Genomic DNA, 21899 nt, shown 5'->3' with positions numbered 1-21899 from the left:
AATACCCCTTAGGAATGACCAATGGGTGTGCTAATGTTACCAGAAGACTGAAGAACATTCAGAACTCATCTGTCATTCTCACTCTCATTCTCCAAAACCATACACATATCACACCACACCTGAAAGAGCTCCCCTGGCTCCCCAGTCATAAATTGACAAAATTCAAACTCCTCACGCGGACTTTCAAGGCAATGCATAACAATGGCCCATCATACCTCAACAGTTTTATCTGCTTTCACAAATCTTCCAGACACATCTGCTTGTCCAGATTCTTACTTACACAAACTCCACGCATACAGCAAACCAGATCCAGCAGTCAAGCCTTCTTCTACATCACTCCTAAAGCATGGACAACTTCTACACATGAAAGCTTCCACCTCACTTCTGAAATTCAGCAAGAATCTAAAGACTTGGCTTTTCGACTAATCCCATTTGGCACTAGATGTGATTAGACTCACAACTGCTCAGTGTAAGAATACCCTTCCAGGTGATAGTGCACTCTACAAATGCGCATGACATAATGTAACATATTTAAGATCTTGACGGGAAATTGAGGATGCACCCTCACCTTGTAACAAAGAACAGTTGCACTCCTTCTTTGTGTTTATGGAATACTATCCAAGGTTGCCCCAAATTTTGCCAAAAAGATGGCTGCATTATGATAGTTGCTTCAGAAGGAAAGTGTTATATCTGGAGTGTGAAACTGCATTCTGCCAGTTAAAAAGTGACATAGTTGCTGCCTAATTGCCTAAGCATTTTGACACTAGAGATGCGCAAATCATCCTTTTGATGCTGAAAGTCAATATCTGGGTGCAGATATACTTCAAAGCATTTGTAGAAAGGAAGATGTAATAGTATTTGGATCAAGGGCCTTACTTGGGACACAATGTAAGTGTTCTACTTTTGAAAGGGACGCTTCAGGCATATCTGAGTTCTACTGCATTTTAATAATGTTGTGCTAGGGTCTGAGTTAATTTGGTGCAGCGACCGCAGGCCTCGGATGGCTTGTTCAGCACTTAGTGGTGTGATTGGCATATTTAACATTTCTATACGTCCCTACTGTATGGTGCAAATATGTACCCAGGGCTTGTAAGTTGTATGACACTAGTGCACTGCAGCACATATCGTGACTCCACTAAATTGACATTGTAAACCATGTCTCTAGTCTGCTCCTTCAGCCTGAGATTGCAGTTTTAAAACTACCAATTCAATGCAAAATAAACCTTTTGCCAGGTTCCTTCCATTTTAGTACTTGGAATTCACCCCTAAGACATCCCCCAATCCCGAAAGAGAAGGGTGCATGGTATTTAATTAATAAGATATGTGTATTTGATGACTTCTGTGTCCTAATCCCAAAGTCATGTTTCACTGTGGCAAGGCTGGCTCTCCTATGGGAAAGGACGGGGTTACTTTATAACACCTTTAATACTTAACCTCAGTTTGGGAGTATCTTGAAAAATTATTGAAGGACTTATTTTAATAGTAATTAAAAACTCAACTTAATAGTCAAGTTGGATTGTATATCACTGTTTTGAAAATGACCCTTTTAGAAAGTTGTCATATTTCTGCCTGGGCCAAACGTGTCTTTCTCCATGACAGAATGGCCATCTGGCTGTGCCCAGGACCTAAATTTACTTCAAATGGTGCCTATACGGTCACTCATTGTAGTTCACACATGGTCCAGCCCCATCTACTGTCCAGCTAGTAGCCAGGCACCAATCCTAGTGGGAGAGGGGATGCCCCCAGAACCTGTTCTGAGTGACCACAATGGATGGATTGCCCATTATCATAGCCTGGGTAGTCATGGGAAGCTGTGCTCAGGGGAAGAAAGGTTTTACCATGTTGGTTTTATTTAGGGAGGGGCACTATGGGAAAGTTTACAGTGCAAACACACAGGAAGTGCTGCTAAAGTGTGTAGGCACACCCCTAGGAAATTTCACATGATTGGTTAGGTGGGAGTAGCAAGGAGTTACCGCCATCCACAGGCCGCCACTGGGCATACATGTGGCTCCCCCAGTACCTTCTTCAGCACATCTCTGAAACAGTGGAAGAGTAAGTTGTACTTCACTGTCTGTTGTGGCCTGTGAGGAGACCCCCAAGGGCTAGACCTACTCCCACTTGTATCCAGAACTGAGAAGTAAACTCCAAGGGTCACTTAGCTGATCTCCTATTAAGTTACAGGTATATGGAAGCCGGAAGAAGCCCATTTTCCTGAAGAACCCAGCTGACCAGCCAGAATCCTGCTGGTGGCTTCTCTCAAGTGAATCCTGACCTCTGCGCCATGTCGCTAAGGTCCTGATGCCCGTAGATAAGTCTCTGAGTAGGTTCCTTCTTTTTCTCCACAACAGTAAGTCTGATTCAGCAGACTGCATGTCAAGCAGCATCAATGAACATCAAATCTTCTCCTGCTACAGTCTGCAGCCTTGCCCCACCGAAGGAATCCAACTTCCAGAAAAGAGACTATGGGTTTGATTTATATTTTGTCGGACTACTCCGTTACTACGCCAGACTTTTCCTGTTCAGTGCACTTCCTGCTTTGGTTGGCGGCTTTAGTCAGACCTGGTCCTACCTTCACCAACCCATTATCAATTACCTTGTCTTTAGATCCAGCATGCAAGGATTCTGCCTTCTCTGAAAAGTTTTAAGCCCCAATGTAATTCTTTGACAAGAACCTGCCTGGGCCTTGTATCCGACCCATGTTCCATCACAGTTTGTCTAGAACCTTACTTTTTTCCTTGTTGCTCATGATCAGTCATCTACAGATGATGCTTTGCATTTTTTGGTGCTAAAATTTTATTTAACATTTTAAAACTCATATCTCCAGTTCCTCTTATTGTATATATATATGTTGGGTGTCATTTTGCTCATTAAAACGTTCTTTATTTTTATAAATTGGAGTGGTATTTTTATTGTGTTCTGTTTTCGACATTGTAGCTGTTTCTAAATGCTTTACACATTTTCTTAAGTTAAGCCAGCCTTCTCTGTGCACTAGCTACCTGGGATTGAACTCTTGTTTAAATTGCTGAAATCTTTTCTGGACTGACCAGGAATAGTGACATTATTGCTTGTGGTGAGTAACCATTCACCACAACTAATAATCCACTTTCTCACAGAGAGAATCTCAGACGTTGCTGTGCCATGAGATTTCTTTTACTGTCTCTAACACACGAAAGTTGGGCACCACCTAATTTCCAGTCTTTCCAACTTTTAACTTCACATCAGCCATACTACTGGGCCGTAATAGTACTGGATTTCACCCCAAGCATGAATTATACTGTCATGTACAATAGAGCATGCTTAGGAGATTTAAAGTGTCAAAGTACCTAAAATTATCACAGGTGGGCACTTTGAGGAAGAGAGTCCCTGCCCTTGATTTTTTTCAAAAAGAGAATTCAAGCACTGGAAGAATACCCTACTGCATTTTATGTCACAATTAAATCTAACTTTTGTATGCCTGAACCATGCCGTAACTAGTCCACACAATGTCACTACAAGTAGACTTGGTTTTTACACACTCAAACTACAGCCATTTCATAGTTTTGTAAATTAATTCTAGACTTCCGTACAACAGATGCAGAAAACTCAACTAGCAGCAAAGCTAGTGATTTTCAGCATCTGTCATGCTTTCAGTCTTTAGTAGGTTAATCTGAATAGGCTATGTCTGTACACACATTACTGAATACAGAGTTCTGCACATAAAGGTTTTTCACTTTCATTAATCATCGACTTCAAGGAAGGGACAAGTATCTATATCCATCATACTAATCTTTCTCAGGCAAAGAGGTGTTTTCGGATAACTTTCCAGATCCTTGATCAAGTATGTGTGTCAATGGAAAAACATTATTATACGGGTAGCTTCTAAAATTAGGTCAACATTCTCCAGTGAGTCATGGTCCACGTTTGTGGCTAGGTAGGACCCCTCAAAATCAGATGTGTGATTGTCACACTCCTGCTGAAGCTTCTGATTTTGGCGACAAAAGCTCCAAATGGAACAAGCCTGGATTTCGTAGCCACAGGCATTGCTTTCTGAGTTGGATAGATTTGTCATCTTGCCTCGGTACAAGGTTGTACCTTCAGACTTTTTTGGAAATGGAAATTCTACGGCGGGCAAGGCTGGAAGCCATAGCTGGGAAGAACTCCATGAGGCTGGATAATTTCATTGCCATGCCTAGAAAAATATATTTTTAGCATGGCAAAATGCTCTTAACAGGACACGCCTAGTGTACATGTCTGACTTGAGTGCAATTTTCTTGGTTGAGATTCAGAATCTTCTCGTGGTCGTCCAAAGATGAAAAATAATTGACTAAGTCTCACCTTTTTACAAAGCATGGAAACATTCCTCCTGTCCAGAGCTACAGACCCAGGCTACTTAAGACAGGCTTCAAGTCACCAGATCTGCCTCTGGCTAGACCTCCAGCATAGAATAGGCCTCTGTGGTCAGCTGAGATTACCTGAAGTTAGGAGGCATTCTGCTTTTTGAGTCCCTCAAGAAGGCAAACAGGAGGGCAACTAACTGATCTTTGGAGAGTAAGTTGCATTCTTTGTTGCCAGAAGAATCAATCCTTGAGTCCTTTAGTGAGCCCTCCTCTTCCAGCATGAGTCAGGAGTCTAATTCCAGAAGGGCCTTCATTTTCAGATGGAGTCTTTCCAGGTCCAACAATGTTCTGAGGAGGTGGTGGTGTACAGTTTTATCTTGTGCAATAGCCACTGTTTGGAGAAGTTCGACCACCCAGTCTTAACTAATTTTATGAAGCCTCCACCTTTTTCAGTGGCACTTCTTCTTTGGATTACTATAAAATGATCCTTCCTTTGACTCTCCTATCTTCCTTTCCTTATGAAAACATAGTCAACAGCAGTACGCACCAATTAGAAATCCTGGCCTCCCTTTCTCCAGGTATGCCAGCAAGAGACCAGCTTCCCTGCCACAAGCTTGAGGATAGAAACACAGAGGGCCCGATTCACAAGGGGACACATGACTTGTAAAGTTACACCTGTGAAGCCTCTGCACTCGTGCAGAATCTCTGCACTCTGGTAGATTCTCTGCACTGCAGTGCAGAGATTCCACCATGAGTGTGGGCACTCCACACTTGTAATTTTACTAGTCATAAGTCCCTTTGTGAATCAGGCCCAAAAAATGTAGGGTCATAAAAAACTAAAAGTCTGAAAACTTATGAACAAAAGGTTCTTAAGAGCATGCAGAGATTAATACATTACTTCATAAAGGTGGTGTTAGACCTGCCATCCTTGACTTTTTTGCCTTCTGACCTCCTGTTTTGCTGACCTCGTTTTTGCTGGCTTTAGAATTCTCGATACTTTACCACTGCTGACCTGTGCTAAGGTGCAGGTGCTCTTTCCCTAAAACATATTACAATTGGCTTATCCAGAATTGGCATACTTAATTTACTTATAAGTCCCTAGTAAAATGTACTACATGTACCCAGGACCTGTAAGTTAAATGCTACAAGTGGGCCTGCATCACTGATTGTGCCACCCACTTAAGTAGCCCTTTAAACATGACTCAGACATGCCATTGTAGAGTCTGTGTATGCAGTTTTAAACTTTCATGTCAACCTGGCAAATTAACACTCTTGCCAGACCCTTTTTCATACATATAGGCCACCCTTAAGGTAGGCCCTGGTCAGCCCCAAGGGCAGGGTGCAGCGTATTTAAAACATTGGACATGTACTTTTAGGTTTAACATGTCTAGATAGTGAAAAACACTTTCATTTGTTTTCCCTATTGTAAGGCCTATCTCTGCCATAGGTTGACATTGGGGTTGTCTTATTACTTTTTTAATTGTAATTTCAAATCAAGAAGAGATGGAACCCTAAGTTTGGTGTCTCTGGAAGGAATCACAATTTAAAATCACAATTTATGATGAAGACAGATTTTAAAATTTAATTCTGAAAAGGAAACTTTTAGTAAGTTGTCATTTTCTTACTTTAAATAATCTAATGCCTTCTGCGTGTCTCTGACTACACATCTGGGTGGGTGACAGTGGGGCTCTTGTGCATTCCCTTCAAACACACAAAGTGAGTTTAGGTGTGACTCAGTGGCCATCTGCATGTTGATGGCCCATGCTGGGCAGGATGGGAGGGAGGAGCTGACACTTACACCTCAATGGGTTGGGTTCAGAGCCCACACAAAGGTCTTCATAACCCCCTGTTGTGTGTCTGGAGTCCAAGGCAGGGAGAGTAGGGACTCTGTGCACTTCAGAGGCCTCTCTTTGAAGTCTCACCACTTTAAAGGGACCACTGTGTATACGAATTGGGCATCTGACCCTACCAAGTTAGTACACTTTTGGACCTGAGGACATTCTGCCAGGAAGAAGGACTCCTGTGCTGCTAAGTGGACTGCCCCTCTGCTGGAACTCTGCTGGACTCCTGTTTTCCTCTACCTGCCCAGCTGCCTTCTGCCAATCTTGCCTATGAGTGAGAAGGACTGGACCTGCATCTCTACCAAGTGGTGCAAATCCGGTCCTGGGCTTCCCTGTGGTGATCCAGCAGAATCCACACATCACCATCACTGTGCCAATCAGAATTGCTGCATTTCTCCTCCACACCGACGCACCACCGCTACCGATAAGGACAGAGACATCACAGCTCGGAACCGGCACATCACCCTCAGTCGTAATGAATCGCCTTCAGATTGCTGGCTGCGCAGCTTGAGGACAAAGCATCACCTCCATCACAAACGGTTTGACTCCGCACCTTGCGGACATCTCATCAATGACTGTGTGGCTCAATGACAACACATCCCTGACTGCAGGGATCGGAATCGATGCATTGCCTTTGCATCCCCTCGGCTCCTCGCATCAGCTCTTCAACATTGACGCAAACTTCCATACATGGTACTGTTTCAGTAGGACAAGGTTGGTCCATGTAGCCTGCCCATGCTACATCGCAGTCAGCCTGAACTTTGGATTTACTCTGGTCTAACGTGACCAGATTGCCCCGGTTGGGGCTTTAAGGTTATAGGCACTACAATTGCAGATCTTGTTTGAAAATTAATTCCTCGACTTCTAATTATTGGATTTTTGTTGTTTTGGCCTTGTTTTAATCATTAAATTAAGATCTATTTTTCCAACTTGGTGTGGATTATTTCTGTGTGGTGTTTTCACTGTTTTACTGTTTTAAGTGTTGCAGAAACACTTAACACATTGCCTCCTAAGTTAAGTCTGCATGCTCTGGGACAAGATACCAGAAGACGAGCACAGGTTAATTTATGGTGTATATGTGACTTACCCTAACTAGGAATTGTGGTTCCTGCTTGGACAGAGTAGATACTTCTGCTGTTAGACTTTTCATCCTTGGCGTGGTCTCCCCTAACTTTTTGCCTCTGTTTCCCAGGTTGTTGATGTGTGCTGGACTCTATTTTTGCTGTTTTTGTTACTCAGGGCACTTTACCACTGCTATCCAGTGCTAAAGTGCAACTGCTCCTGTATAAAATGTGTATGTAATTGGCTTTCCATGATTGACATATTTGATTTACTGGTAAGTCCCTAGTACAGTGCACTAAAGGTGCCCAGAGCCTGTAAATCAAATGCTACTAGTGGGCCTGCCGCATTGGTTGTGCCACCCACATGAGTAGCCCTGTAAACATGGCTCAGACCTGCCACTGCAGTGTCTGGGTGTGCAGATTGTAACTGCCAATTCGACTTGGCAAGTATACCCACTTGCCAGGCCTAAACCTTCCCTTTTCTTACATGTAAGACACCACTTGCGGGTGAGAAATCGACGCACCGATTACCTTTTTTGATGCACACTCGCCCATGTGTGTTATTTTGACGCTACCCAGGTACTTTTCAATGCTAACAGTATTTTACCTGTTTTCTCAAGGATTTGAGACTCTTTTTGCTTTTTAATTAATAACCTGACTTGTGTATGTTGGATTTTTGTCGTTTTGGTCTTGTTTTGTTTAGATGAATATTTTCTATTTTTTTAAACCTGTGTTGTGTCATTTTTAGTGTTTTTATTAAGTTACTGTGTGTGTTGGTACAAATACTTTACACCTAGCACTCTGAAGATAAGCCTGCCTGCTTGTGCCAATCTACCAAGGGGGTGAGCAGGGGTTAGCTGAGGGTGATTCTCCTTTATCCTGACTAGAGTGAGGGTCTTTGCTTGGACAGGGGATAACCTGATTGCCAACCAAAGACCCCATTTCTAACATTTGCCAATCAGAAACTCAATTTCAGACAGGTGGTCATTCCAGAGAGGGTGTAGATTGCTGTGATGGAAATATTCTATCACCCAGAAGAGGTCAAATTCCCAGTACAAGGGAAACTATCATATCGTAATTCATGCTCCCTGCTTTGTTCACCCCAAATTGAATTTCTTCTGCAGACGTTATAAGGGCCTAATGAACACGAAGTCTGTCCCCCTCGATTTAGCGACCAACTCTCTATTTACATTTAACTTTGTCTCTCCAAGCATCTGCTGTGAGGTCTCTCTATTGATATCTGCATTTGTGATATCTGATTTTATCTATGTTCTGTAGGACTGCATGTGTATTGTCGGTGTGTGGTACTCTGTGTGCTTGGTTACCTGTGTGTCTTGTAGTCCCTATTAAAGGGTGTGAAAGGTAGCTAGGTGTTTGGACTCATAACTTTGCAATCCTTGTTCTATATTTCATGAGGGTCACAAAGTTTGAAGCACACATATTTTTACACAGAGGGCCTATTCGGGTAGTGGTGGGACTAGTACTGCCTGGCGCCATCCTCTGCTCTGAGCCCTCCTCTCCCATATAAAGTAACTTTGACCTGGCCCTGAGATGTGCCTGACGGCCCATCGATGCAGGCATATTACCAGCTGAGATGACTTGGCACTTCCTGGCAGTGCACCTCCCCTCCCTCTTCCCCCTCCGACAACCTTGGTTGCAGCATGGGATCCATCATTTCTTTCATCAAGATTCCCCACCCTAAGGACACCCGTGATCAGAAAATCAATATAAGAGAGGGAGGCAAGGAATTAATCAGATTACGTCTGGTGACTTCACCAGCCTTCTCCAAAGGCCGATATTTCTGACTTCACCTCACTAACTGTGAGTAATAAAAAGCCATGACCACCCCTCGCTACATACAAGATAAGTATATGTGTGGTGATATGTGTGTGAATGACTGGAGGTGTGGTAGCTGCAAGTGTTTGAATATGTGGTGATCTGTGTGTGAATATCTGAAAGTGTGGCAGCTGCATGTGTTTGAATGTCTGTAGGTATGTGCTTTTACTCAGATGTATATGAACATGTGATCTGTGTGTGAAAGTGTGTATGCATATATAAAAGTCAATAACATTTATTGTAAGTGCTTTAGTCACCTGTTCTTTTGACAAAACCTTTTGCTGTGTATAATGTATTTTATAACTTTCAAATGCACTCTGATTATAATGTCACCAAATCACATTCCAGGTTACAGTATGGTTAAGGTTAGAGCATGGGTACTCACAAACATTTTCCCAGGGGCCAAAAGGTGTGGTCTATAATGTGTCCGAGGGCCGCAGTGATGCCAGTGGGGTGTGGTCAAGCCGGGGGTTGGGATGTGGGGGGACATTGATGGTAAGGTGTGTGTAGGGGAAGCAAAGCATATACATGTAGTTGCTGAATTGCACAATGTGAAATCAGAAAACCTGGGATTAATCCCGGCTTCCCCACTTTACCAAATTGTGTGATCCTAGGCAATACTTTAATTTCTTTTCCCTTCTTATCACATAAAGAGGACCATAAAAAAATTCATGACTTCAGGATGTCCAATGTACAAAAACTTCTCCTATGTTTGATTTAAAAAACTATAATGTTTTTAATAGGAACCCAGGTCATCTTAAGGGTGCACATGGCAACCTACTTGCCACATTTTACTATTGGCATTGTCGTCAGGGTAGTGGGAAGAATTGATGTTTCTAAATTCATGTTTGAAAACCATCACTTTTAAAACAATACTTCTCAATACGCTGTTATAATCTGATGTCTTAAACTGAAAAGGTTCTGTGTGTGAATTAAATACACTTTTTGAATTTTGAAGGGACTTAATCATATGTTTACACTTCGCTGCAAGCTGACTTTAAGAATGAAGATGCTCCCAAAGTTAAGGGATGCAGGACTTAACAGTTACTTCCTTTCTTTAATACAAATTAACCTTTAAATAAACACTAGCCTGTTTCTTTAACATATTTTTTTATTGATAGCATCTATCTGAGTAAACAGCAGCAGAGGGCCACATGTAAGTATCAGGGGGTTAGAGTAAAACGTTGCATCGCAGCTTTATCTACATTTTGAATAGGGGAGATCACAATGATGGTGGGATGCCGCACACAGGGAAAAATGAATCCTGTAGAATCTTTAATTTCCCAGGCTGTATTTAAATCGGTCATTCGAACGAGCCCCGTGTGTTTACTAGGGAGGAAAAGGCAAAATATACCTCTAATACACGTGGGTTGAGCATCAGGGTCTTTCTTCGAATTAAAAATCAGGATTTTAAAAAATGCATAATGGCACTGCGTGATGTCAATGCCGTCAGTACCTATAAATGTGTAGGTTTTCAGACAAAAACAACACATTTTAATGTCATTGTAGTTCAAAGAGTGACATAGAGAAAATATATTTTCACCTTTCATATACTCTTAATTTTATAAAGGATTCAAACACTGTGGCTAAAGTACCTTAATATCCAAAAATATGTATTCATGTTTGCTATTCTAATGAAATCTTTATAAAATAAAATGAGAGTGTATCTGACTCTAGTCACTTGCAAAGATATACTCTATCACATAATGAGGTGCATTGTAGTTTACTTTTATGTTTTAATAAATATTCGTAATATTTACTCAGATCTTTTTTTTGTCTTGAAGGTCGTAGAACACTGGGTGCTACCGCTCCATTCTGGCTGCTTCTTACCTAATCGGAATGATGAAGAAGAGCAGGAGTGCTATGGCAGTGGTTGCAGAGGATGTAAGTTTTGCCAGATTTACGCTTGTCACCTGGTAGATATGTCGGATGTCTCCTCTGCACACACTTAGGGAACAGCCATGTCTGAGCGTTAGTCTGACAAATGCATTAGGCTCTGACTTGTGTAATTTATTCTGAGAACTTTGGTGCCTTTATTCTCTGCCACCAATTTTCAACGAGTAGCATGCATTATCTCTCACTTCTTTTCCACTTGATTGAATTCAGGAATAGGTAATCTTGTCAAACGATTACCTCCATTACTTTAATTGTTTTGTTGCTGGGTTTCTTTCTGACACAAAAGACCTTTCGATGATAATCCGAGTTGCATGCATATAGTACCACAGAGCAATGTCGTGAACTTCTTTCAGAGTCCAGCCTGAACTTGAGCAGACCTCAAGGAATGGCGTTTCAATGTCTTAAAGAGGGATTGGTTCGATCGGATGTCTATAAATATCACATTGCATCCTCTCGTAGAGAAACCCACAGACCCACTCCTTTTATTACCATATTTTATTTTATGTAACCTTACCCGCAATTTATTTAACCCTTGCCTTATTTCCGATACAGTGTTACATGAGGTCGGGGAAGAGCCGGCTTTTGGTATGGGCGAGCCGGTCCCAAGCCCAGGGCGCCACACTTCAGAGGGGGGAAACAAACTGTTTGCTTAAAGGTATGAAGGTCCTACAAACAGCGATGCCGCTCTTGGCTCCAGGGATTTCGTTAAAAGTGCTCCTAATCGTTTTTAATGAGCCGCAGCTGCTGTTTTTTGCACCGTACTTGGCCCTCCTATCTGTCAATAACCCCCTGAGGATACACATCAACACCCCCAACCCAGCTAAAACTTATGACCATCTTGAGGGAGCTGGGGTGTGTCAGGTGAGCTAGGGAGGTGCGGAGATGTGTTCAGAGACAAGTCGTTGATGTCAGGTAGATAGCTGGAGACTGGCCTGTGAAAAGGGGCTGCTGTCTCATTTTATTCACCAGCATTAGCAAGGTTAACAAATATCTTTCTGCCTCGGCGCTACTGGAGAAATGGGCGGCGGTGGGGAAGGAAGCCACTACTGTGACCCACGATGTAGTGGAATCAATGTAGTGGTGTGCGTCAATTCAATCACACATTCAAGACTCAGGCCCAGATTTTCTAACATTTTGACCATGGTTCAGCCACTTTTTTGTTGCTGCCAGGATACAAAAGGGTCGATTTGCATCGTCTTGCGTGGCTTTGTAAAGCATTGGGTAGTCATTACATGAGTGGAGCCTGGGCATTCCCATGCATTAACCCATATATTTTTAGGCAAACCCATTCATACCAAAGGAAGTGAGCCTGGTTTTGCACCAAAATATTGCGCCTATCTGAGAGAGGAGTAACGAGGAGAAATATCTTTATTTATCTCTGTTACTTCAGCACACATAGAAAGAGGAATATGCCTCTAAGTGTTGTTTTTGTGCAGGAAGGGATACAGAGGAAAACAGTGTAGCAAGTTGCCTTTCTGCGTTGTGTTGTATGAAAGGTTAATAAATCTGGGCCTCAGTGTTGGGTTGGTCCCTTGTATATATACATTGGCAACTAGAATTGAAAAGGTAATTATATTTATCGAGTTTCACATACTTACAGAGATCTGCGGGTAATATGCAGTCACATGATTGAGCCCAGCCTGCGCATTCTGAGGTTGGTTAAAATAATACTTCGGAGTTTTATAACGGTAACCATTGTTTTACATGAATATGATAATGTTTTTATACAGCGTAAAAGGCTTGAAAGCATCAGACCATTTTACAAATGAAAGGAGATAAAGTAAAAACAATAAAACAAATGTACTCAGCAAAGTTAAAACATCTAACAAGCAGATACATACTAAACGAAAGTCTGTAATATCAGACAGGAAAAGTAATAGGTGATTTTGTAAACATACCCAGAAAACAACAAGACTGTCACCTTGACTCATAAAGATGTAGTGACCAAAATGACTACTTGAATGGCGGGGCAAAGTAATGATCAAGTAGAACATTTTTGTTTGCGTTTGAACGTATGTAGTGAATCAATGATGCAGACTGAAGGAGGAATAGCATTCTAGACTTTGGGACCAAATCTGGACAATGCCTGGTTTACATTGTGTTTTTTGTTAAAGGCTGTTGTATTAAGAATGGGAGTGTCTTATCTTCAAAGCTCGGGTTCTTCAGCTTCCTGGTTTAATAGGGAGAGTGATCAGAGTATAAAAGATTTAACTTTAGGCAAGTGAGTTTATAGGTTCATTGGCCATCAATTTAAAGCCAACGTGAAGAGTGAAGTACAAGGGTGAAATGATCGTAGTGGTCAATCCCAAATACCAAGCGAGCAGCAGGATGAATGGAAGGTTTGAGTGGAGAAGATTAGTTTTTTTGAATGCCAGAGAGGATTCCATTACTATAATAAATTCTCAATAGTATCAACACTTCGTTCACTTCTTTGAGTTCTGTTCTCTGAGGACAGGCTTTGTTCCATGACTCAATCTAACTTAGCAATTTGCTGGCCATGGTGTCTATGGCGAAGCCAAGGGATCTGAAGTTAGTAATGAGAAGTAAGGTGCCGTCTGAGATTCTGCTTATGGCAAGTCATTTTTAACTGAAACAGTATCAGGTTGAGACCACATAGTTAGGAGTTCAGTTTTATTGGAATTAGACGAGTTGAGTAGGGTACAGTCGGAAATTTTACTTGAGGCAAGCCATTTTCTAACTGGAACGGTATCAGGTTTAGACTATATAAAGAGTAGTGAAGTTTATTTGGAACTGGACGTAAGTTAACATGCAGTTATTCGTGTTTGGATATTCTTGTGAATCAGGGCTAACAGGGAAATATCTTCAGGAGGTGAGACTTTCAAATTAGTGATGTGTGTCATCAGCACATAGGATACATGAGTGGTCTCTATCTCTGATCACATCATTCAATGTTTCAAGATGGAGAGTAAAAAGTGCAGGTGGAAGGACAGACCCTTAGCGGACCTATTGAGGGAAACGCACAGGAGCAAGTTTTCAATTTTAATCACTTGAGAATGATTTCAGAGAGAGGATATAAATCAATTTAGTACCTTGTTTTCAAAACCCCTACGTTCTTTACATGCGTGAATTGGGATGCAATGAATAACATTGTCAAAGCCCACTGGGAAGTCAAGTAAAATCAGCAGGCAAGAGCCATCTATGTCTTGGATATATAGGATATCATCAATGAATGGTAGTTTGGACGTTCCTGTACTGCAGTCAGCCCTGAATGCAGGCTTGAGATTATCAAGCAGGTTTTCACAAGTCGGTTTCAGTTGTTCATTGGCACATCTTTCCAGTAATTTGGCTAAGAAAGATAGATCTGAGTTAGAACACAAATTGCTCAGGTCGTCAGTATCAACAGACGTTTTAATTTTTTAAAGGGGTGTAACTTGGCCTTATAGAAGAAGTCAGCGAACAATTCTTGTGCAAGAGAGAAACTGATCAGGGCAATCCAGTAAAGCATCAAGATGAGGCAAATCTCTTTGGCTAACTTAATTTGTAGTGAGCGTGGGGCATCATTGGAGGCTTTCATTTTTGAGACAATGCAGAGCGCAGTCTGTGAGATCCATTTGAAACTAGACCGGTTGTGTGGAGTTTTTGTCTGTAGCTGAGTGGAGGGGGAGAGCTGGGAAGTGGTGGAAAAGATGCTTGAATTACTTTGGCTTTAACGTCAAAGAAACACCTGCATGCTTCACATTTTATTGGGTCTGTCACACTAGCAAATATCAACGAGGTTTGTGACATCTGACATTATGAAAAGGTTTCTTAGTTCTTTTTTTGGTAGACCCCAAACGTAAATTAATATATGATTAGTTTGATGCAAATAAGTTAATTGTGAAATTCTTGGTGCACAACTCTGATGTAGGTTAGCACTGGATGGTTTAAAGCACCAACAGCATTCAGACAGCGTGAGGAATTTATTTTCCTCGATGACTTCTCTGGAATATTGCGCTGCAGAGTTGCTGTTGATTGTCTCTCCCTAACTATATGAAAATAATGTTTATTTTAACCGAAAGTCGTCACCATGTTGATCTGCACGTACACAGCAAAATAAAATAAAAAATTCTGCCACTTGGATCTCCTGTATGTCCCTCAGACCATAGAGGGTTTAGTATTTGCCGCTAAAGACAGCAGATGTTCATTAATCATCACTGATGTTTTTGCCAAAGGCGTTAAATAAGAAGAACTGTGTGGAAATCATTTCCATAATCTGCATCAAACGTAGAGAGCAATGAGTGTTTGAAACTCTCCTTTAAATTGAAAACATGAGCGCTGCGGTGAGTATTCCTGGTCAGGCAGTATGTGGTGGTGGACTTACATTTAGTCTTTCAGTCTTGAAAGTCCTCCTGCGCAAACTTTCTAGTCATACTTTACTACTTCCAGAGCCCTGTTTTCATAATCCGGTGTTTTTTTGTTTGGAGCAAACATTGCCTTAGTTTACCACCACGGACATGAGATAGCCCCCGTCAAATTTATTTGTGATCCAGCCTGAGGTGTCATACGTTAATACATATAACTTTGAATTTCTCTATATTAATGCATAAAATATATACTTCATCCTTGGAAAACAGTGAGCAGGGATGGGCTCTCTCTGCTTATCACTTGCTCTGCTTAAAATTCATGCATTACCTACTAGACATTCAGATTTTTTATATATATATATATATATATATATATATTTATTTATTTATATATGTTTGTGTGTCTATATGTGTACATTCGGTATAGTTAAGACCTAGTTTCTATAGAAAAAGCAGCTTTTTACATGCCCATATCTTCGGTGTCGCTTGATGAATCTTAACAAAATTTTCCCAAAAAAATTCAACAGTCACGTCAGGTGCTGTCTGTAACGTTTCAGGGTGATCCATCAAGCGGGGCCGAAAAAAGATGGGGGGTCAAAACAGGAGTGTTTTCAATGTTAATTCCCATAGGGATTTTGAACAGGAAAGTGCCCGAACCACTGGACGGAATTACACCAAATTTGGCAGAAAGGTAGCTCTTGGTCCAGAAATAGCCCTTTTTGTTATTTCTTGTAAATCCATTCAGTAGTTTTAGAGAAATTAAAGAAAATATACATTTGTATATATGGGGACGTGAAGTATTCACAACCCCTTTCGATCTCGAGCTGAGATCTGATTGGCTGCCAACACTTCAACAAGGAAGTGTTGGCAGCCATGTTGGGACTTGGCTTCAGCCGAGTTCCAGGAAAAAGATAAAAAAGAAAGAAAAAGGGTCAGTTTGCGGTCACCCTGACCCCTTAGCCTTGGTGGTGGGATCCTACAGGGACCCCCTCAGGGCTATAAAGCACTTAAAAAAAAAATGTTGCCATGGATTTGCAACGGGGTTGCAAATCTGTGACAAAAGTTCTTTAAAAAATGAAGTGCAAGCCCCTGTGCTTCTTAATACCTAGGACCATGGGTGGGCCAAGTCCCAGGGCCATTAATATCATCAGAACTGGATATCGCTGTTAGACTTTTCATCCTTGGCGTGGTCTCCCTTAACTGTTTGCCTCTGTTTGCCAGGTTGTTGATATGAGCTGGACTCTGTTTTTGCTGTTTTTGTTACTCTGGGCACTTTACCACTGCCAACCAGTGCTAAGGTGCAAGTGTTCCTATACAAAATGTGTATGTAATTGGTTCATCCATGATTGGCATATTTGATTTACTAGTAAGTCCCTAGTACAGTGCACTAGAGGTGCACAGGGCCTGTAAAACAAATGCTACTAGTAGGCCTGCAGCACAGGATGTGTCATCCACATTAGTAGCACTGTAAACATGGCTCAGACCTGCCACTGCAGTGTCTGTGTGTGCAGTTTTAAAGTGTAAATTCGACTTGGCAAGTGTACCCACTTGTCAGGCCTAAACCTTCCCTTTTCTTACATGTAAGGCACCCCTAGGGTAGGCCCTAGGTAGCCCCAAGGGCAGGGTGCAGTGTATGGTTAAGGTAGGACATAAAGGGGGTCATTCCGACCCCGGCGGTCAAGGACCGCCGGGGCCGGGGTTGGCGGGAGCACCGCCAACAGGCTGGCGGTGCCCCGCAGGGCATTCTGACCGCGGCGGTTTGGCCGCGGTCAGAACAGGAAAACCGGCGGTGTCCCACCGGTTTTCCGATGCCCTGAGGAATCCCCCATGGCGGCACAGCATGGGGGATTCCGACCCCCTCACCGCCATCCTGGTTCTGGCGGTTCCGACCGCCAGGAACAGGATGGCGGTGAGGGGTGTCGTGGGGCCCCTGCAAGAGGGCCCTACCCTGAATTCCAGTGTCTGCTTAGCAGACACTGAAATTCGCGACGGGTGCCACTGCCCCCGTCGCACATCCTCCACTCCGCCGGCTCCATTCGGAGCCGGCATCCTCATGGAGGGGTGTTTCCCACTGGGCTGGCGGGCGGCCTGTTGGCGGTCGCCCGCCAGCCCAGTGGGAAACCCAGAATACCCGCGGCGGTCTTTTGACCGCGCAGCGGTATTCTGGTGGTTCCCTCAAGGCGGGCGGCTCCCGCCGCCCGCCGGAGTCAGAATGACCCCCAAAGTAATGTGTTTTATAAGTCCTGACAGTAAAATACTGCTAAATTCGTTTTTCACTGTTGCAAGGCCTGTCCCTCTCATAGGTTAACATGGGGGCTACCTTTAAATATGATTAAAGTGTAGATTCCCTTTGGGGTGGATAGATATGTGGAGTTTGGGGTCTCTGAGCTCACAATTTAAAAATACATCTTTTAGTAAAGTTGGTTTTAAGATTGTGTGTTTGAAAATGCCACTTTTAGAAAGTGAGCATTTTCTTGCTTACGCCATTTCTGTGACTCTGCCGGTTTGTGGATTCCCTGTCTGGGTCAGTTTGATAGTTGGGCTGTTTGCACCTCTCTCTAGACAGTGACACAAAGGGAGCTGGGGTGTAGTCTGCATTTCGTGATGATCCATCTGTGCTAGGAGGGAGGGGAGAAATGGTCACTTACACCTGAAAGGGCTGTGCCTGCCCTCACACAATGCAGTCTCTAACCCCCTGGTGTGTGTCTGGGGCCTGGCCTAGAAAAGGCAGGATTTCACAAACAAGAGAGACTTTTCTTTGAAGTAAGCCTACTTCAAAGGGCAAAATGGTTAGAAGAAGGGCACCCAAAACCACAGACTTTAGAACACTTCTGGAAACCAAGAGGAACCTCTGCCTGGAGAGAAGCTGAAGAGCTGAGGAAGGAGAGCTGCCCTGCCTGTGACTGTGCTTTGTGGAGCTATCCTGCAGTTGCTGCTTCTGCCTGTGCTAGAGGACAAAGACTGTACTTAGTGTTGCCTTCCTTCGTTTGAAGAACTCTCCAATGGCTTGATTTAGAGCTTGCCTCCTCTTTTTTGAAATGTCAGGGACAGCAAAGACTTCTTTCTGCCAGCACCTGGAGGTTCTGCTGAGACTCCTACTCTACCAAGTGGTGCCCATCCAGTTCCTGGGACCCTGAAAGGAGAAGCTGGGAGGCCAAGAGTGAGAAATCCACGCAGCAACTGCCGTGCGGGGAAAAGATCGACGCAACTCTGATCTGCGGCTAAAAAATAGACGCACAGCGAGCTTCGCAGCTAAAAATCGACGCTCGCCTGCAACGCAGCCGGAGGATCGATGCCCGCAGCTGGAGAAACGATGCGCAGCATCGCTGACGGAGGCTGGTGAGATCGCAACCCACCCTACGTGGTTTTCGGATCATCGTGTGTCTGGATTTCCGAAGCAAACATTGCTGGGCGTGCAAAACGATGCAAGGCCTGCCCGGACCCGAGAGTGCGGTTCAAATTGACACATCACTCTCCTGCGGATAGAAGAAACGACGCATGCCGACTCGACTGAAGGAGAAATGATGCAAGGTCTCGTGAGTGAGTGATATTGACGCATCGCAAGGCCTTTTTGACACACACTCGCCTGTGTGGGGTTAATTTTGATGCACCCAGGTACATTTTCACACTAACAGCATTAGCATTGTGTTCAAAACTACATGAAGACTCTTTGCTTTTTAATTGATAACTTGACTTGTGTATTGTGGATTTTTGTCATTTTGGTCTTGTTTTGTTTAGATAAATATTTTTTATTTTTCTAAACCTGTGTTGTGTTATTTTGAAGTGTTTTCATCAGGTTACGTGTGTGTTGGTACAAATACTTTACACCTAGCACTCGGAAGTTAAGCCTACTGCTTGTGCCAAGCTACCAAGGGGGTAAGCAGGGGTTAACTGAGGGTGATTCTCTTTTACCCTGACTAGAGTGAGGGTCCTTGCTTGGACAAAGGGGAACCTGACTGCCAACCAAAGACCCCATTTCTAACAATCGCCATTGCCATCCCCAGCGACTACAAACTGCTCCACAAAGACTGGCCCTCTCGACCAGGCGGCGGACTGGCCATCGCACACAAAACCACCCTCCACCTGACAACCAATGCAAAGGAACATTCTTCCCTCATGGAGCACCTCCATTTCCAGATCCATGTCATCCCTAAGTCCACTTTCTGCAGCACCCTCATCTACATGCCCCAGCCCTACCTTCAGAATCTCCATCATCAACATTAAAGCTCCCCACACACTCGCTTGATAACTCCCAATCAGGTTTCAGGAGCAACCACGGCATGGAGACTGCCCTCCTCGCCATCACAGATGGCATCCTCCTCCTCCTCTACTGTGGCCAAACAGCAGCCCTCATCCTACTGGACCTATTGGCCACCTTCCACACAGTCTCTAATCAAACCTTCTGCTCCAGACCCAACGCACCTGGTATCCGTGGCAAAGCCCTAGAGTGAATATGCTCCTTCCTGACCAGCAAAACACAAAAAGTCAGACTACTGAAATACCTGTCAGAACCGACGGAGATCAGCTGCGGAGTACCCCAGGGCTTCTCCCTGAGCCCCACACTCTTCAACATTTACATGGCCACACTCGAGTCCATCATCAGAAGTCACGGACTAAACAACGTCTCCTTTGCTGACGACACCCAGCTGACCATCTCACTGACTGACTCTTTCCATGACTTGCCAAGTCAACTCTGTTGCATCCTCCTGTTTCCATACCCTCCGACTTCTCTGAAAGATCTTCAAATGGATCCCAAATGACTATTGCAAGACCGTAACCCATGTCCTAGTCACCAGCAGACTCGAGTATGGCAGTGTCCTCTATGCCGGCACCACCCAGAAGAATTTGAAGAAACTACAGCATATCCAGAACACCACTGCCAGACTCTTCCTCGATGTCCCCAGCTGTGAACACAGCAACAGGCACCTGAGAGGTCTCCACTGGCTCCCCATTGAGAAAAGGATCAACTTCAAACTCGTCGTCCATGCATACAAGGCTCTCTACGACCTGGGACCCACCTACCTTAACCACCGCATAACCATCTACTCCCCCGCCAGACCTCTATGCTCCACTCAACAGGCACTAGCCACCATACCCAGGATATGGAAGACCTTGGCTGGAGGAAGATCCTTCATCTACCTCCCAGCAAAGAGCTGGAATGCCTTGCCCCTCTAACTCAGATAGTCACAATTTTTACCTCAATTCAGGAAGGACCTTAAGAACTGGCTCTTCGACTGAAGCACAGAGGATTGACCCCCACAGTGCCTTGAGACCCTTATGGGTGAGTAGTGTGCTCCACAAATGTCTGATCGATTAATTGATTGATAATACCCGCAGTCCTGGGGACCACCACCTCCCTGGGGCTTCAATGTAATTCTATGGGGAGGGTGTGGCTACCTTCAGCCCCGGGGCCACCACCTCCCTAGGACCACTACCTCCCCTGGACCTTAATGTAATTCTAAGTGGCACCACTACCTCCCCGGCTGAAAAATAAACCTAATTGGTGGCGGGACCTGCAGCCTTGGGGACCACCACCAGCCCATGGCTTCAATATAATTCTGTGCCGTGGGGCAACCACCTTCCCGGGGTTCTTTTCATTGGAGGGGAGGTACGCAGCCCCTCTTGAGGAGCCACTGGTGGCCCTTGGGACCATCCCCCCCAAGGGCTAGCTCCTGCTATGTCTCAGGGTGACCACCATTGGGACATAGCTGTTTGCTGTGGCTTGGTGGAAGCTTTGACAGCTGTCGCCAAGTCACAGCAAACACTATGCTCGCAGCAAGGCAGACAGCTCTCCCTTGCTGTGAGCAGGGGTTTCCTATGTCTCCCTGCCTGGGGAGATTCAGACAGAGAGACAGAGGAAACTGCTCTCACAGACAGCAATACTGCCTACCCTAAAAATTATTAGGCCATGACCTGGGGAATGGGGCCCTGGAGCTGAGATCGGCCTGCAGAGGGGGGGCCACTTGGCCCCCCCTCCTCGAAAAAAAATATACAATTTTAGGCCGCACCCCGGGGAACGGAGTCACCAGGGCCAAAATTGGCCTTGGGAGGGTGGTGCGCGGCCCCGATCCCTAAAAAAAAATATTTAGACCAGGCTTCAGGGGATGGGGACCAGAGCTGAGATTGGCCTGAGGAGAGGGGCTTCACTGCCCACTCCTCCCCAAAAATAACTCAGGAAGGGGGCTGCGCTGCCTCCCCAATCCAAAAAAGATAATAACTAAGCCGTGCCCTGGGGAATGGTGTCGCCAGGGCTAAGATCAGCTTGGGGAGGGGAGCCGCCCAAACCTTCTCCATGAAAAAAATACAAATGATTAGGTCGCACCTTGGGAGATGATGTCACCGGGGCCAAAATCAGCCTGGAGAAGGGGGTTTGTGGCCTCCCTAAACAGAAATATTTCAGCCAGGCTTCGGGGAATGGGGTCCCCAGAGTAAAGATCAGCCTGGGGAGGGGGGATGCGGGGAAACCCACCCCCCCAAAAAAATGAAATGCTTATCCCGGTCCCCAGAGGATGGGATTCCCGGGGCCAAGATTGGTCTAAGGAGGAGGGGGCGTGGAGGGTTGGGTCCGTAAGGGAACGTTATAGTTAGGCTCTCATTTTAAACATGTCAAACCACAGAAATTCATCCGTTATTGTTGGAGTTTTC

General features: G+C 44.2%; 1 protein-coding gene across 1 annotated transcript in view; it reads left to right on the top strand.

Annotated features, from left to right (window-relative positions):
* Nucleotides 1-21899, top strand: part of PDE4B (phosphodiesterase 4B) — a 1531620-nt gene that overhangs the window by 472630 nt on the left and 1037091 nt on the right. Inside the window, exon 2 of the mRNA XM_069232487.1 lies at nt 10839-10938. Within this exon, the coding sequence (XP_069088588.1) occupies nt 10894-10938 (45 nt within the window). The 5' untranslated portion in view covers nt 10839-10893. The remainder of the gene's footprint in view (nt 1-10838; nt 10939-21899) is intronic.

This window comes from Pleurodeles waltl, chromosome 4_2 (genome assembly GCF_031143425.1).
Source record: "Pleurodeles waltl isolate 20211129_DDA chromosome 4_2, aPleWal1.hap1.20221129, whole genome shotgun sequence".
In the NCBI taxonomy this organism is placed as follows: domain Eukaryota; kingdom Metazoa; phylum Chordata; class Amphibia; order Caudata; family Salamandridae; genus Pleurodeles; species Pleurodeles waltl.
The sequence above is the reverse complement of the archived record's forward strand: the minus strand, read 5'-3'. Positions and strand labels throughout refer to the sequence as shown.